Below are 17682 nucleotides of genomic sequence, written 5' to 3' on the forward strand. Positions count from 1 at the left end.
CGCCTGCTCAGCTGTTCTTCCATTATCCGATTATCTTGAGCCCCACCTCCGTGTGAACTTAGCCGCACGGTGCTTTCCTCTCTCCGTTTTTTTTTTTATATCTCTCGCATGTAACGCATCTAATTTCTCCTACTGGCCTATTTGAACTGCTGGTTATGCAACAGTCTTGAAGCCACTGGATTATTGTGTGGTTAATTATTGCAGGACACAATTACAGTTGCCGTCTCAGTTTTATCTCTCAGCGAGGCGAGCAGCTCACCTAATGGACCGGTGGCTAGTGTCTAGTGTGTCTGTGCACAGGCAAATAAATGGTGTCAAATTTTGAAACTGACACGGCTCTCTGCCGGTCAAGTAATATTAAACAATGGATGAAGAAATCAGGCCATAGCCAACATGAGAAATATAATACTCGCACAGAAAAGTCAGCTGTGGAAAGGATTGAGTTTATCAGTGAGGAAAAGAAATTGTACTTCAATGTTCAACAACAGCAGCATTTTGTGCATCTACTGCAAACCTTACGGTTGTTATACTATACTATTTTTTGAATAAATAATTCCTAACCTTAAATACATTAAATAAATTAATTAAATAAATTAAATATATAAATATTTTCTACAATTAATGTGGTCTTTTGTGGTCAAGAATGATAATTCAAAGATTTGTATTTTTGCTTTAATATAAATTAAAGGCTTTCTCATGTTTACTGGGCTTAAAATCTACAGTTATGACCCCTAGAGGTCACATGTAACATGAGATAAACATCGACTACCTGTCAACACTGTTGCCTTGACAACAGCCCCCTTGACCCAGTTGTGACAGCGGAGGCATGACACTACAAACTGCTCTGACATTTTGACTGAGATATTATTTATTATTACTGTACACAATACTCTAAAGTCAAGGTCGAATTTTGTGATGTAAATGAAATAAGCCATAAAGTAGATATAAATTCATTTATTTGATCGACTCAGGAGCAAGTTTTAAATGTTTACAATAAAACACAATAAATTATATATTATAGATGCTGGACTCGTACAGAGCACCAATCAAACATTTTAAACTTTTAAACTAAAGTTCAAGGAAAGTATCATTTTGTAGGTAGCATTTAGTCCAAAATTAACATTCATAATATGATTTAATACATGTGACAAAACTGTAAAGTCCACAAAAAGTGTCTCCTGTGTACATTGGTTAGCAGTAGGTACCAAATATTCAGTATTTATATAATATAGTGTTTCCTCAATCACACAGATGTGTTAAAAGTACGTAGGGCATTAAAATTCAGAGTTCTTTCAAATGCCGTCATTATGGATGTGAGACTTGCTTTTTTTGCGCTTCACCTTACCATTGGACACCGGGACGTCCAACGACTCCAGACGGAAGGGGCGAGGCGGCACGGAGTCTGAGCTGACAGACGGGTTCGTGTTGGAGCCACTCGGAGACAGGTGGGCTGCAACCAGGGGAGGAGAGTGGACGGCTGGAGGAGAGGAGGCCCATCAGATGGATAGTAGGACCAGCAGAAGACGGGAAATGTCAAAAAGAAAGTTGTCTCAATTATAGCCTCTCATTTTTATTTTGAGAAATTGCATTTTTTTTATTTTTTTTTTTTAAATTAAATGCAAAAATGACTCACTGAACATTCGTGTTTCAACAACCTTCCTTAACTGTCACCAATCTAAACATTCGTTTTTACTGTTGTTTACATTTTTATTGTTTTGGCTTGATTAATTGCTCTTTGAAAGAACTCACAGGTCAGAATGTAAATAAAGACCAGAAATACACAGAATGACGACAACATGCGGGTTTACTACACTGAGAATCAGGTGACATCCTGCAATAGAGCTGATCAGTTTCTACTGTATGTACTTATTTCTACGAGTCTTTTATGAGTTGCTTGACTCACCGTGACCTTTGGAAGCTTCTCCTCCCAGCAGCTGGCTGGCTCTCTTTGACTTGAAGTAGCTGCTGGCGATGTTCTCGCTGTCACTGCGGTCCAGCATTTCTTTGTACCTGTCCTCCTCCACCTGCTGTGACGCACAGCAGTAAGCCTCTGTCAGCGTTTCAGTGTGTGCATTTCAGGTAAAAGACCATGAATGAGGAATATACACACACCATAACTGTGTCTCCAGCATCAGGACCTGAGCCTCTGCAAGCTGAGGGTTTTGGAGCCACTGCTACAAGACAGAAGAAAGTGAGATAATATTATATTAAAGGAAAACGATCTGCAAAACACGGATAGAATTTATAGTTTTGTCAGCTGCATTATTACTAAAAGCTGATAGTCTTTATTTTCTGTACAGTATATAACCCCATCATGTGCCTCACCCGAAGGTAGTGTTGTTTTCTGCACCGTCACATCCGGAAGCCTCCAGGTGGCGCTGTCCTCGTCCCAAACAGCTTCTTTCTTCAAGCGGTCCAGGTTGCTGTAGTTGCAGTCACGGCGCACCAGGGGCACCATGCGCTCCAGCAGGCCGTGCAGTAGCTGGCCCTCCCTCTCCAGCCGGCGGACGGTTGCCAGGTAGTCGTCCCTCTCCACCTCAAACTCAGCCTGCAGGTCACGGATCTCCAGTTGGGCTGCTCTCAGCTGTTACGATGTGGTTTTATGGTTGAATGACAGAGGAAACTGTATGATTCAGCATGAAAAAGGCTGAAGACTCCGCTATTTTGATTTGGCATTAACCAATATCAGGTAGGCTACTCATGAGCTAAGTGAACACTAATTTCTCTGGTAGTTTGTGCTGCACACCCAGCAGGAGAAAAAGCTTGAATCAGGGACAGTTTTTCCAAGTAAAGAGAGTTAATAAAATACTTTTATTAACAAATCTAATAGTCAGTGCATATATTTTGAATTTTGATCCAGTTTGGACAAATTTCCAACTGTTTTGCACTTGATAAAAGCCCAGATGAACAGAAAATATAAAAGCTTTCAAGAGTAGCAAAACATATTAAACCTGAGATGGGGATGCAGAAGATAATACAAATCCCGTCTTACCAATGGCAAATCCAGTTTTGAGGCAATTGTAAGCCCCACAGAAATGTTTACATCTGTCCCACAGCGACTGGCACCCACCTTGCCCTGGACCTTGACCAGCATCTGGCTTTTGGCGTGGACTTCCTCCTGGATGGAATTGTAGACATTCAACAGCACATTTTCACTCTCCTCAGTGTTGTCTGACAGGGCGTGGATAAGCTGGCCTTTTCTCTGGTCAGCGAGGTTCTTCCTCTGCCGGTGTCTCTGTTGTAACTCCTTGTTCCTGGCCTGCTCCCCTCCTACGACCTCCTGTTCCAGCTGCTGCAGCCTGGGGGAGATGGAAGAGTCGAGGATGCTGCAAGTGTAATTATCAGTGGAGGTGCCTAATATCGTTGTATTCTCATCAATACTAGCAGTAGTATAATAAACATAACATGTTCTGCTAATTACATCATTTTGTAAATCAAGTAAAATAATGTCATAATGAGTAAATATATCTGAAAATATTACATCTCTTTATATGTGACAATAATACACTGAGCATTCAACCATCCGTAACCAGTGATATAACTATGACAGTCTTAATAATGTTTAATATCTCATGCAAAACGTTGAAAACACACAATTGAGACGTATTACATATTCAAACAAATAAATTACAAGCAGTGTTCATTATACGGATCACATGTTGTCCAGTTTTAAAGTGTGTTTAAAGTGTGTGTGTGTGTGTGTGTGTGTGTGTGAGTTTACCATATTTACCTTTCCAGGACATGTTTCTGGTCCAGAGGCTCTGCTGTGTTGACATCTGCTGACTCTTGTAGCTCGTCTCCATCTGGACCTTTTCGACTACCGACTGCTGCATCAGGTTCAGCAGGCTGGCTCACCAACATGGAGGAATAACATCCAATAAGTCGGATCCATAGTTGTGTTTTTATGCCTCTAACGTTCTTCAAATGGTAAGTGGTCGTGTTGGAAGGTGGTGGTGGACTGTACCTTGGTCTGGGAAGTGGCTCCAGTTGTACTGTGACACACGGGGTCAGTGTCGAGGCAAAGCTCTTCCTCATCAACCTGGGTCATACAGCTGGAGCTCACTGATGGTTGGGAGGCAACATAAAGCAATGGGGGGTCACACAGGGTGGACAAAATAACAAGAACGCTCAACAAAAAAGCACAATAACACAGAGCAATCTTGTCAGTGTTCAGTATTTTTAAGATTTTGTCAGAAGTGTTCATTCACAAGGTTTTTGTTTTTTTACTTGGTGAAGAGCAACAATACTAATTTATAAAGTAGGTTGCATGGTTCTTTGTTGTGAGTGGATGGTTTTGGTACCATTTTTAGGGACAGAGCTCCCCCTGCTGGCTCTGGCCTTCTCCAGATTAGCCAGCTTTGATTCATAGGAGGAACAGAGTGCAGCGATGTCCTCCTGCAGCTTTGCCTTGGATTCCTGCTCCGCATTGTACTCAGCCTGCAACTTGGCCAGCCTCTCTTCATACTCCTGTGGAGAGAGCAGAACACAGACCATAAATCACTGGCTTCTTACACAATGCATGCATAGATGGGAAGTGATATATCGGTGTGGGAAAGGTCTGTGTTTGCCTCTTTAATCTTTTCCTTCTTTGCTTCGGTGGTGCTGGATTGTGGCCCTGAAGGATCAGCAGGGGACGCCTCACACAACTGGCCAGCCAGCAGAGCTGCATGATAAACAAAAGAAAAAAAAAAAGTTTTGTAAGTTGTTATTTAAAACAGAACGTGTTATAAATTAAGTCTGACCGCAAACAAACAAATGCAAATGAAACATGTCTCACTATCTACCTTTAAAGTAGCCTAATGAGGAATATTGAAATAAAAGAGTATGTTGTTGTAGTTTGAAACACAAAATGTATAACTTACATGAAAGGTCAGCAGTGCCCAGCTGGTCTGAGATGAGGGCCCGCAACTTCTTGATCTCCTCCTGATACTCTCGGAGCAGAGCATCCTTGGGGTCCTCATTGATACGAGGCCTGTTCTGGATGCTCTTGGCCCGGTTCGCGTAGCGCAGCGTGCTCAGGCTTTCCTCATAGTTGTTGTCTGCAGGGGAGAGACAGGCGATCATCAAGGTACGCGTGTTCCCCCCCAGAGAGTCCTGCAGCAGCCTGGTCAGCTTGGAGTCCCGGTAGGGGATGTATTTGGAGCGTCCGTCCACCAGGGCGGAGATGACGTTGCCCAGGGCCGAGAGCGACAGGTTGATCTTCGTGGCCTCACGCAGTCGCTCGCCAGTGGCACCGGTTTTAGACTGACGCTCGCTTCCTGCCAGGTCCACAAGGTTGAGTTTTCCTGCTAGTAGGTGGTCCTGGCCAGCTGCATCTGGGGAGCATAAGGAAATGGATAGAATTACAAACTATTAGGTTTGTGTATGTTACATGAAGCAAAAGGTCCTGACACACTAAAACTAGAAGGAAAATAGCTACTGTCAACATATTTTACATTTTTTTGGGTCTATAAAGTTATGTTCTCTGGACCAACTTTGTATGTTGCCGTGTTAGCTGGATTGTGATATTTTTACACCATTTCATGTTGATGTATTTTTTTTTAGATTGTCCGCTTTTGATCACACGCAACATATTGGCGCTTCTCTGAGAAAGAAGGCACTGCAGAAAAAAAACATTCTCTTTGGAAATCATGGACGACGCGTCCTCCGGGCCGCAGAGGAGCGGGATCACCCAGCTTGTTCTAAGCACACAGTTCAAAAGCCAGCATCCGTGACGCTATAGCAGGCAAGAATGGGACATTTCTCTTTGACGGTGAACCGCTGGGACATTATGGGACATGACAGATGTGTTTAGTTTGAATTCAAAGGTACTACACTGTATATCTGTTCTGTGTGCTCACCGGTGTTGCAGATCTCCAAGTGGATGGTGAAGATGGAGTGGGAGCGGGAGGAGTCTTTGTTCATCAGTGTGTAGCCCACTGCCCGGTTCCTCCAGCCTTGCTCTATGATTCTCTCACACTCCCCCACACTGTGCACAGTGTGCAAGGAGAGGTCCCGGACGTACACCCCACGCTCCGGGTGCTCTTTCAGCTACATGCATTCATCAAGCACACAAAAAAAACCACACAAAAAAACACACGCAATCAAAATCAGTCACCCTGTTCAAACACCTTGACCTTTACAGCATCATGTAACAACAGTGCTTTTAAGTCACCATGGCAACATTTACAGTCTTGTGCACAAAACAAGCACTCTGCGCTGTCAGAGAATAATCCAAGAAACAGGTTTCATAAATTATTATACTTACCAAACAACAATCATCCCTTTGGCTTCTACTGTTACATGATGTCTGTTTGTTGAAACAACAATGACTCACCTCCAATCTCTGTTTGGTGTCGCTTCCCAAAAGGTCTCTGATTTCTTCATTGTAAATCTCCAAGTAAGAGGCCCGCACCAGGAATTTTGTATTTTCTGCACACTAGCTTGCACACAACATAATAGATGTGATTATTCTCTCTCGAAAACTAAGCTTAGACAAGCCCAGACAAAAACTGGAACCAACAGACTGAAGTATGTGCAAATTGTTCATACAGAAAGTTACAACCCAGTTTACTAAAAAAAAAATTGACACTGCAAAATGTCAATAAAAACAGGGTGTTATGATTTGAAAATAATGTAAATCCATATTAATTGAAGAGACCAAAGACAACATATCAAATGCTGAAACTGACATTTTATTGTTTTTCTGAAAAATATATGCTCATTTTTAATATGATGGCAGCAACACCTTTCAAAAAAAGTTGGGACAGGGGCAACAAGACTGGAAAAGTTTTGTAAGGCTAAAAAAAAAAAAAGCACCCGGTTGGACATCTAATAACTAATTAGGGTAACTGGCAACAGATCAGTAACATGACTGGGTATGAAAAAAATCATCCCAGAGTCAGTCTCTCAGCAGGGAAGATGGGGAGAGGTTCATCACTCTGTGAAAAGCTGTGGGGAAATGGTGCAACAATCGAAGAATAATGTTCCACAATGTAAAAATTGCAAAGATTTTGGGATTTTCATCCTCTATGGTACATCATATGCGAAAAACATTCAGAGAATCTGGAAAAAAAATCTCTATACGCAAGGGACAAGGCCGAAAATGAATAATGTGTGGCCGTGATTTTTGAGCCCTAAAATGGCACTGCACCGCACGTCGCGTCCTCTGAGCTACAGAGGGAGAGGGACCATCCAGCTTGTTCTCATTCCACTGTTCAAAGGCCAGAATCCGTGACAGTACAGGGATGCATTAGTGCACATGGCGTGGGTAGCTTACACATCTGGCAGGGAACCATTAATGCTCAACAATATACACAGGTTTTGGAGCAACGAATGCTGACAATGTCTTTTTAGGTTTATTTCAGCAAAACGATGCCTAAACTGGATTCTGCACGTATTACAACATCATGGCTCCGTAGCAGAAGAGGAGAGTTTCCAAACTGGCCTGCCTGCAGTCCAGCCTGTCACCAATTGAAAACACTGCCGCAACCTGAATAAAATAAATATGACAAAAGAGACCCTGAACTGTTGACAAGGTGAAATATCCCTAATGTCCCTCATACAGCTGATATCTGGACGACATTTTCTAAACTCCAGCAACTGGTCACCTCAGTTCCAAAACCTTTATAGAGTGTGTTGCTGGCATCAAATTCAAAATGAGCATGTATTTTCCAAAAAACAATCAAATGTCATAGTTCCAGCATTTAATGTTGTCTTTGTTCTATTTCTATTAAATATGGGTTTACGTGATTTATAAATCATGTTTTTATTTACATTTTACACAGCGTCCCAGCTTTTTTGGTAACAGGGTCGTATTACCATACATTGAAAGGGGAAGACTTTTTCTACTTAATTTTTTTTTTCGGCATTAAATTCATGAATTCATAGGACGGATATGTTGCGGGAGGGGGGTGGGGGGACAGCATACCTGAATGCTCTCAAAGGTGTGTTCAAAGGCCCGTGGGATGACGCCTTTCAGGGCTGCAGGCTCAAACACCCCCTGCATGGTGAAGGACTTGCCACTTCCAGTTTGTCCGTAAGCAAAAATTGTGCCGTTGTATCCCTCGGTGACTCCCTGCAAAGAAACGGCAGAAGTGCGACCTTTCGCATGAGGCTTCATTAAAGGATGGGCACCCTGCTGAAAGTGACCGACAGCAGAATGTTAAGTAAATAATGAGGTCTGCAGTCATGGGCAATTACTGATGTTGAACTGAGGTATCCAGTGACCAGCGTGCAGCTTCTGCCATGCCTAGCTCTGCACACTGGTAATGAAAACACGAAGCTTACCTCAACCAAAGGATAGGCAATCTCATTGTACATCTGCTCAGTTGTTTGATCGATGTAGTAGGTCCCATCAAAGGTGAACTGTTTGGGTGGCTCTTCCACTGCCCCGGGCTTCTCTATGAAGCACTGGCAGCGGTGCAGGTCCATGGACAGCACCATCTTAGAGCCGAGAGCCTTCTCCCTGTCATTCAGTGGCCTGCACCTGACCACCACCTTCACCGACTCGGACCCCATGTCTCAACATTCACTCCACAGCAGCTGGCTTGTGCAGTAGATAACAGATAGAAGGCAAGTAAGGGAGGAAAAAAAAAAAAAATCTGCTTTCCAAATACATGTGCAGAGAACAGAGCGGCAGCAGCATCCTAATTAACTAACCTGGATAATCAGAAGACAAAGTTCTGTCAACTAACGAGAGTTAACCAACAGTTCACATCCCGATTAATGTCCACTTAACGACCAGGAGCTGAGTGGAGACGGAAGTATCTCCAGACGCGGTGCCGACTCACCTGGTCAGGTGTCGTTTCGAGTCCTGTGGCATTCTGCTCCACTTCCCACGGCGTTTTCATGTTGCCCAGCAACCATATACAACCGTTGAGGGATGACCCCAGAGGGGCGGCCATTTTGGTGAGGACAGAGTGAGGTCACGAGACAACTTTAGATTTTTTTTTTTTTTTACTGCTGTCCAGGAAGCACAAAAATATAATGTTCCTTTCACTATGAATGTAAATCAAACTATCAGTTGAAAATGAAGGAAAATGACCTGTAAGAGTATGAAAAGGTTTGCGGTATGCTGCCTTACACTGCTTGCATGATGCTACTTTGCAGGTTTTCTCTGTGCAACTGACTTGACACGAAAAATTTTAAGCAACCTGATAAACCACAAAAAAGAAAATTGGCAAAATTGTATACTAAAATAATGTACATCTTTAAACTACATTTTGACAATGAGTCTGTCTACCAAGGACCATTCATAGATGTTAGTGTTTTCTTTAATGGCGCAAAGTTGTGATTAATCAAGTTCTACAGACTTAAAATTGAAATGAATTAAATCTGGCTTTCTGGGACCCTTGCAGGATATAATCCAGTTTGGTTGATGATGCAGGGTCTCCAGCAACATCCTCCACCATTCTAACTAAATTTATTTTCTATGTTTGATGTGTCAGTACATATCGTCATGAAAACATGTCATGATGTGGTGCCATAACAATGTCCCCCCCCCCCCTAACATTTCATTGAAATGCTATAAATTAAAGCAACAGTTGAACACTAGATACATTTTTCTATTTACAGAGCAATAAATGTTCAACTAACAACAAAATTTACAGTTTAAAAAATGTTCAGTCTATTTGAAGAGCAGGGGGGGACTTTATATTTAAAATCTGTTCAATATTTTAATAATATATGAACTCTTTTTGTGACCCTATCATAAACTGCAGGACTGGTAATCCGCTGTATATGAAGGGAAACCAACATTTTAGTAGGGTGTCAACTGAAAACAGAAAAGCCTTGGATTTATTGTCAAACAAGGGTGGACAATATGAAAATTGTAAGTTGGCATAATATGGAAAGGACTCATGAGAAATGCATTAGAAATTTGAACACCCACGACGCAACTCTGCAGAACTCTGTTCTGCTGAAAAAATGTTGGCCCCCCGTTTCAAAAGTTAGAAAAAAGTGGCTTTAGTTATATTAAAGTGTAAACATTACTAGCGAAACAAACAAAGCCATGGGTTAGACTGACTGTAAACAAACTTTAAAACAGAAAAACTGAGCACACTGTTCATAGTGGCAACGACAAGCGTAGTAATACACTCAAGAGATGGTAATATATAGAAAATGATAGGCGTCAATGTCAGTAACACTGCGTACAAACGTCTAAAACACACACAATGTATAAAACTTTAAGGAAATTATAAATTTGGATAAAATATATTTGCGTAATATCTTTACAAGATAAGAAAAATAGAAAAATAGTTATGGCTTCGGCATCAGGTGCAACAATCAGGGATCAACTCCACCGAATTTAGGTTGTTAGTTTGACGTGTAAAAACATGAATAACCTCCTCTGATGCCTCACGGGTACATATAAAAATATTTCTATAAAAATTTGATTGAAAAAAATAAGCAGCAAGAATTGAAAAGTACCCTCTGATGAAACCACCTCTATCCTGTTCACATTAAGTGCCAACACTCTCATTAGGTGCATTATGCTTTAGAGTTTGTGAAGGATCTCCACAACACCACGTGATTTAACAGTAAAAGATGAATACTGTGCAAAGGAAATAAAGCGTGTCACTCATTTTGCATCCTCTGAGGTTGGCACTCCACATGTCCCAGTGTCCAGGGCTCACACCCATTCCTTTTTGTGGCTACTTTTTATTTTGGTTTTGCTCAGGGTCTTGTGTGGCTTCACGACCTGTTTGCTGGCGTTTTCCTCCCACTCGTAGCAGTGGTTGACCCGGGCATAGCTGAGCAGGCACGGCAGCTCATCCTGGCTCTCTGTGTAGTGTTCAATCAGCTCAGCGATGGAGCCGAACTCAGCTTTGCATTTCTGAGATAAACAAAAAAACAAAAAAAAAGTGCATTCAAATCAGAAGTCACCCAAGAGGAAACGTATGAAAGGTCAGACTTGAAGTGGCTAATGTAAGTCTAAACAAAATACATATTCTATTTTTGAAAATACAATTCAATTCAGTTTTTTATAGTGTAAAATCACCATGCAACATGGTTCCGATAAACTTCACAAACACAAAAGAAATAACATGAATGTATAGGAAATATTAACACAAATAAACAAACACAAGGAACAACTCATATTAACAAATAATTTTCAGAATAAAAGAAATTGAACAACAAAAGGACTAAGTTAGAAAAAAATACAAATTAATTTCAATATTAAAGGACATTTTAAAACAACATGAAGCCTGGAGGTCACGGAAGAGCACAGTGTGGGGATGGTTCAGATCATTTATGTATTCAGTTGTACGTTGTTCATAAACTACTGGAAAAGAGCAATAAATCAAACATTGATAGGGCGTGAACCTTGATTTTGTTTACACTACAAATATAATCATTTTCTCCACAAACTCGCTAATAATCTCGCACGAGATCCAAAACAATTACCTCCAGCAGGAACTTCCCTTTGTGCGTGTTTTGGAGGAGGTGGGTGATCAGGCCAGACGGGAAGCGAATGATGAGGGAACCACATTTTTTTTTTTTGGGATGCGGGCACAACAGGTACGAGCCGAGAACATCATCTGCCAGCAGGGAGTAGCTGCTGTCACTGTAACACCAGAGAGAGAACGCACCGATGTAATGACCAGCAAATGGAACCTGTAGACCGTGAGATGCTGCGTGTCGGGTGCACGACACACTGACGTTGCGATGCCGGCCCAGCACCACACCGCCTGAGCCAGCGCTTCTTCCGTTTCGGCCAAGCTCGCAGCCCGGGACCTCCTCTCCGACTTCTGGTCCTGCTCCTTTCCTGTTTCACATACAAGGAGAGAGGTGTTTGTTTACTTTCCAAGGAGGTCAAAAAGTGGAGCTCTTCCACGGGCCGTGGTTTTTTTTTTTTTTTTGTGGTGAAAAAAAAAAAATCCAAAGTAATCTCCGCTCAGCGAAGGAAGTGGGGGAATGAAATAACATCTAAAAACAAAGCTTGTGTTTCAGCGTGTTCGACTTCGGAGGAACATCGGTGAGAAGAAAATGCATCCAGACCCACGTGAGACAAAAAAAAAAAAAAAATCATTATTCATCACCTGAGGACGCAGGCGAAACGACTAAAACCACCGTCTGACACCACAACAGTGAGTGACTGCCCTTCACCCGCCGCCGAGAGGTTTGCGTTACCTCATCAGTTGTTTGACTCCGGAGAGCACTCCGTGAACACTCGGCCCACCTTGTGAGGCGCTCAGTCGCTCCTGAACGTTGTGCTGTTTGCGCGGCGTGAACGTGAAGGAGCGGTAGGCGCCAGAACGCAGCGCTTTGGTGCGGATGGCTTTCTTGCGCACCAGGGAGGGGGAGGAGGTGGGGAAGAATTCATCCTGGCTGCTGTGCGGGTCATCGGGAGACTTCTGTTTTTTCTGTAAAGAAAATGTCATCATCTGAGGCAAGTTATTTCGACACTGTGAGGGGCGATCAAAAAACAATAACTTAAAAACGCTAAAGCAGTAACTTTTGCAAGTTACGTCACCTGGTCAACATGAGCACCGGCGCTGCGAGTGCTTTTGTGAGTGCTGGCACATGCACTTCCGGGATTCTGCGTGCACTTAAAACGCGAGCAGAGTGCACATCAAATTTTTGCGCCAAATCTTTTGGGGAACAAAAAGACCTCCCCGGAAGTCAAACCCGGCGCGGACGAAGATTGTGTTGCTGCAGGCGAGAAACTTGCTCAGCTCGGACGTCGTGTCGGAGGACCGATCGTTCAATTCGTTTATGTGTGCGGCACGGGTGGCGGGGGAGTGACAGAACAAACGTGCCATCGTGCCTCAGTTCAGGTTGTTTACACCGAAGGTTTTCCCTCAGACGCCTCAGAGCGCTGCAGCAGAAGTCTGACAGTCTGAACCTGGCGGACGAATTCACGCTGCGCCGCTCCAAGAAACTGAAAAAACAAACACTCCTGACCTAACGTGCCCTCTTTGGTCTCAAACAGTGACAGTCTGTCGCTCTTAAAACCAGAACGACGCTTAAAACACCTTTGCGCCATTGCAGCAGATTTTCTGAAGCCTTTCAAAAGGTTTCCGTCCGTGTTCAACTCCAAATTCGATGTGCGTTTTCTGCTCAGGATTCAGGTCCACGGTGAAATCACAAGTGGACCGGTGGTCACAAGAACGTGTGTAACTCGGGTGCTGATCTCCAGCAGCACAACTTAAAATAATTGGTCGCGAAGATTTATTCTCTACTCACTTCACTGTGCTGCACTTTGTTTGTGAACAACAGCAGCAGTCTTGAAACTTTTGAATTGCCTCTCATTCACTCCTGGTTCGTTTAGACTCTTTCACACTACGGATCCCAAGTTTAACCCATAATTCAGTTATTTATGGCCAAAGATAGTTTTAAATGACTTTAATTTATGAGGATGATAAAGTTTACGCGTAAAAGAGCAGCCATTTAAATGAATATTTAGTGTCAATATTTCACTCAGGTTTTTGGTTAAATTGGACATCGGGATACAAACATACAGCAATCTTAGCTGCTTCAGGCTGAACTGCTCCTTGAGCTCAACGGGTTAAAAGTTTGAAGAGGAGACGTGAAGGTCCGAACCTTGGTGCCGGGCAACAGCCCTCGAAAAGGGGCTCTTCTGAAGGACACCAGGGCGCTGACGCTCAGAGGGAAGCCGTGGTTGAGCAGTGACGGTTTGCGGTGAGGTAGCGAGCCGACCGAGTCCTCCTGGGCCTCCTCTGGGTGCTTCTCCAAGTAAGACAGCTGGAAACAGCGGCACAGCAGCAGGTTCAGGAACTGGGCCTAGAACGAGATGAGGACACACACACACACACACACACACACACACACACACACACACACACGCGCGCGGGAACACTTAAGGGCGCCGAGTCATCATCAGTGTTTTTATTTCTACTTGTTCCGGCTGCATCGAGTCAGAACGTCTGCTGTGATAAAAGACTATTTACAACGAGTCGGGTGTAAAACGACCCGAGTCTTGACAACTTTATCCAGATAACTTGGTCCCGATAACGTTTCCAGACGCAGACGGCCATAAAGTCTTCACACACCCAGAGGAGGGCGCGAGTGTCATCAGACTGAGCTCATTGACATATTTCTTTCTCTCCGTCACAGGTTTGTTGTGACCGTCAGGGTGAACTAACTTACTAGGATTCTCATTGGTAGATAGTGTTGTGTGACATCAGTTTTATCAGTAGTTTAATAACAACTGAACAGTAATAATGTCTATTTTCATCAAGCTACATCAGTTTTTGATATACCTCTGGTTGCACCAAATTTTAAAAGGACTTCGAAGACGTATTCCTGCAGTGAAAAAAAATCCAACTGAGCTCAACTTTGATGGACTTGTTGACAGTCTTTGAACTTTATTAGCTTCTTTTTGTGTACGGGTTTCTATAAAATACATATTCTCCATTTGATGCATGTTAAATTATTACCAGCACTGCTCAAAAAAACCTCTCTCTACATCATATTTGAAATGAATATATTATTCCTCTTTTTTCATATGTACATAGAGACAGACCAAAAAGAAAAACCAAACATCTACCTACTCAGAAAAGTAGAAAGAATGTATACTTCTAATAAAAGGAAAACAATTCATTCATGTGAGGTTGCATATATATATTAAAAAAAAAAAAAGACAAAATGATATCAATATCTCTTAGTTTACTGAAGATCTGAGTCTAGAAAAGAACCCCAGATGTTGGTAAAATGTTCAGAGTTGGTTCTTTTATATCGTTATTTTCTCAGGGGTGATTTAATTTATTCACGAGGCTTTAGGCTTTTCCAGTGTTTCAAATGAAGTCTCTTTGATCAAATCAGATAAACTGACTCCCTGAACAGCACGGGACAGTAGCGGTGTTTTTGTTCAGAGCAGATACGCCAAATATTTCTGTCAGCGATAGAAGAAAAACCACAGAAGACGAGCTTTCAATAGACCTATTTTGTTATAAAAACAAAAACAAAAAACCACGCTGGTTGTAGTAAGAGAAAAATGACTGGAGATTCCTCACCGCTCTGGCGTGCCTTGCTTTAAAGACATGGCAGTAGAGCTGGGCGTCAACGCTGCCCGGGTTATGGGAGACGAAGGCAAACTGGGCATGGACGGGTCGGGCCGTGGACAGAGAGACTCTACGCAGAGCGTGAGCCATCAGCAGAGTCTGCAGACGGGGACGGTGTCACGCAGGAAGACACAAGAACCACAGACCAGATCGAGTGTTTTCATCGGAGATGGACCAATACTTACAGTCTCGTCCTCGTCATACAGCTTCACACCTTTAATGGAGAATTTGAGGGACACGGGCCTCCTTTTCTTCCACGCCTGATTGAAGACAAGCTCCGTATTAGGTTTTCTATTCACAGCCACAGTTACGAGTCAAGAAATCTCAGACGTGGACTCACGTTGAAGGACTTCAGCTGCGTGTGCAGTTGCTTAATCTGGTCGTCCAAACAGCAGTCTTCCACAGGAAATGAGCCCACATACTTTCCCAGTGAAGACACGCGTTTTAAACAACACAAAGACACTCTGAGAGAGACACTGAAGCAGATGTAAAAATAACATTTCTGGAGATACCTCTGCTGATCGTGTCACTGTGCCATCTTCTCTGACCGGTGCTTCTTCCATGATGCCGGTTTAGCAAACAAACTGAACCTTTCAAAGAAGACAACATCATTTAAAGTCCTGGAAGAACATGCACACAGTTAGTAAATCAAACCGTTGGCGTGAAGGGGAGTTTAAAAAGCACACAGAGTTAAAAGTCCTGGTGACTCATATTCTTCTCCGAATATACGTGAAGACACGAAATATTAAAATTGAGTGTACTGCAACTTTTTTTTTTTTTTTTTTTTTTTTTTCTAAGCATGCGTTCTGGTTCGCGGACCACTTTTTGGCCCATTTTTAGCGTCGCAAATGTGTCAAAGTGGCTGCTGATACACCAGAAACGTTTAGGTTTCCGTTTTACTGAACTAAATACTTTCTGAAATGCCCCGAAACGTGAGCGAAATCCAAAATATGGAAGAAAAAAAAACAAAAAACCATGACACGGACCAGGGCAGACTCAACTTCTGAAGCGTTTCCGCCCTGTGAGGCAACAAGCAGCACACCTCGATCTGAATGTCAGCGCACAGGTTAAAAACAACGTGGTTTTAAATCCCAGAAACTCACCGTCCAGAGTCGGAACCTCCTCCTCCTGCACCTCCCGCTCTGCACCTCCCGCTCTGCGTCTTCTCTTCACGCCGACGTCCTCACCACCTTTACCTGCCGCTGCTCCGGAGTTCAGGTGCGCGCAGCTGGCCCGAGGCGGGGGGTGGGTGGGGGGGGGGGGGGGCTCGAGGGTAAGCAGAACCGAGGAGGAGGAGGAGGTGGAGGTGGAGGAGGAGGTGGATATGAAAACTTCTCTGCCCAACAAATGAAATCCAGCGAAAGATAAAGCGTTGAATCGCGTCGCCCTCCCCCTGCAGCTGTTTGGGTCCGGACTGCGCACATTCCTGCCCGTTGCGCAATTTCACCAGAACCCACGCCACACCGTCCCGCGGGAGATTTTAACAGCAAGAGTGGCAACACGTCAATCAATAAATGCTCCAGTACAAGTAATCCACTAGAAGTATAACTGGCTTAATAAAGTACCTTTAAGTGATTTTATTATATGCGGCATTTTCTTACGGACTCTGCTCCACAGATTGCAGGCTTTAGAAAAAAAACAAAAAAACAAACCATAGATAAAAGGGATTAAAGGATAAATCTGGAAGATCATGGGATTTTTAATTATAGAAGAAAAACAAAATTCAACTGCACAAACTCTTCCACAGATCTGTTATTTTATGACGAAAAATGCTATTACTAAATATTAAAATGGCATTTGCAGTTTTCAGTTCTAATGCCATTCAATTCAATTGTATGTGAACAATGCAAAAAAGAAACTAAGCAATAGAAAAGTTTTTTTTTTTTAACTAAAAAAGTGTATTGTAGTTAACTGTAAAATGTAAAACCGTTAAACATAATTAAAAAAAAAAAAAGTACTCTAAAATAAATAGTCTTTTAAAATGTTAACACTGTGGATGTGAAGTTGAGCAACTCAAACTAATGATTCATGTTAAACTTCACATTCTCTCATGTTGACACGTCAGCACCTCGAGGGCCACTGAAGGCCTCCATTTCCCATCCAGCCACTATCTGAACTTTATTCTGAGCGCGGGGATCATATTCAGGCTGACATTGGCTTCACCCTGGGAAAGGTCACGCGACAGACAACCGTCCACGCTCACGTCCAACGCGACTTTAGAATCACCGATCAACCTAACGTGCACGTCTGAAGACCGCGGGAGGAAACGGGAATCTGAAAACTCCACACAGTCACAGTCAGGAGCCACTGGCATAAAATACTGGTAATGTTTAGAGCCCAACTAAAACAAAAAACTAAAACTTTAAAAATATATGAATAAAACTACTTGAACCAAAAAAAAAAAAAAAAAACGGCAAGAATGTACAAATATAGCCATTTTATTAATGACTTGGAAAAAAGCTTAACAACACAAGGAATACATGCATGCAGGGTATGTATGAGCTATTATCCTCCTTGTTCTTATTCACAACACACATTTCTTACAGTTTGGTACTGAATTACAGCCGTGAAGCGGTAAAATCAGTTTATGTATATGTTTGTTTACAGACACATGTTAAAAAAAGACACTTTTTCTCGATGTGACTTGAATACTAACATTGCGTTTCATCCTCGG

General features: G+C 42.7%; 2 protein-coding genes across 3 annotated transcripts; both read right to left on the reverse strand.

Moving 5' to 3' along the window:
- Positions 1–994: 994 nt before the first annotated feature.
- Positions 995–8499, reverse strand: kif17 (kinesin family member 17). The gene is made up of 14 exons (XM_069152299.1): positions 8269–8499; positions 7910–8056; positions 6317–6418; positions 5841–6030; positions 4863–5315; positions 4569–4663; positions 4302–4467; positions 3965–4062; positions 3731–3846; positions 3071–3299; positions 2326–2584; positions 2113–2174; positions 1904–2024; positions 995–1450 (listed from the first exon to the last, which is right to left on the reverse strand). Exons 1-14 carry the CDS (start codon positions 8497–8499, stop codon positions 1293–1295), a joined length of 2427 nt encoding a protein of 808 aa, XP_069008400.1. The 3' UTR covers positions 995–1292.
- A 496-nt stretch (positions 8500–8995) lies between these two features.
- sh2d5 (SH2 domain containing 5) lies at positions 8996–16312 on the reverse strand. Of its 2 annotated transcripts, none has more exons than XM_069149498.1 (10): positions 16112–16312; positions 15521–15592; positions 15349–15429; positions 15194–15268; positions 14961–15107; positions 13528–13728; positions 12164–12347; positions 11644–11749; positions 11389–11548; positions 8996–10816 (listed from the first exon to the last, which is right to left on the reverse strand). In XM_069149498.1, the coding sequence occupies exons 2-10, from the start codon at positions 15569–15571 to the stop codon at positions 10613–10615; spliced, it is 1209 nt and encodes a 402-aa protein (XP_069005599.1). In that variant the 5' UTR covers positions 15572–15592; positions 16112–16312; the 3' UTR covers positions 8996–10612. The 2 variants fall into 2 exon arrangements, with proteins under 2 accessions (XP_069005599.1, XP_069005590.1); XM_069149489.1 differs by having other exon boundaries at positions 15521–15598.
- Positions 16313–17682: the final 1370 nt, after the last annotated feature.

Source organism: Embiotoca jacksoni, unplaced genomic scaffold (genome assembly GCF_022577435.1).
Source record: "Embiotoca jacksoni isolate LCO1_2020_lvr unplaced genomic scaffold, fEmbJac1.0.p SCAF_1, whole genome shotgun sequence".
NCBI lineage: Eukaryota > Metazoa > Chordata > Actinopteri > Embiotocidae > Embiotoca > Embiotoca jacksoni.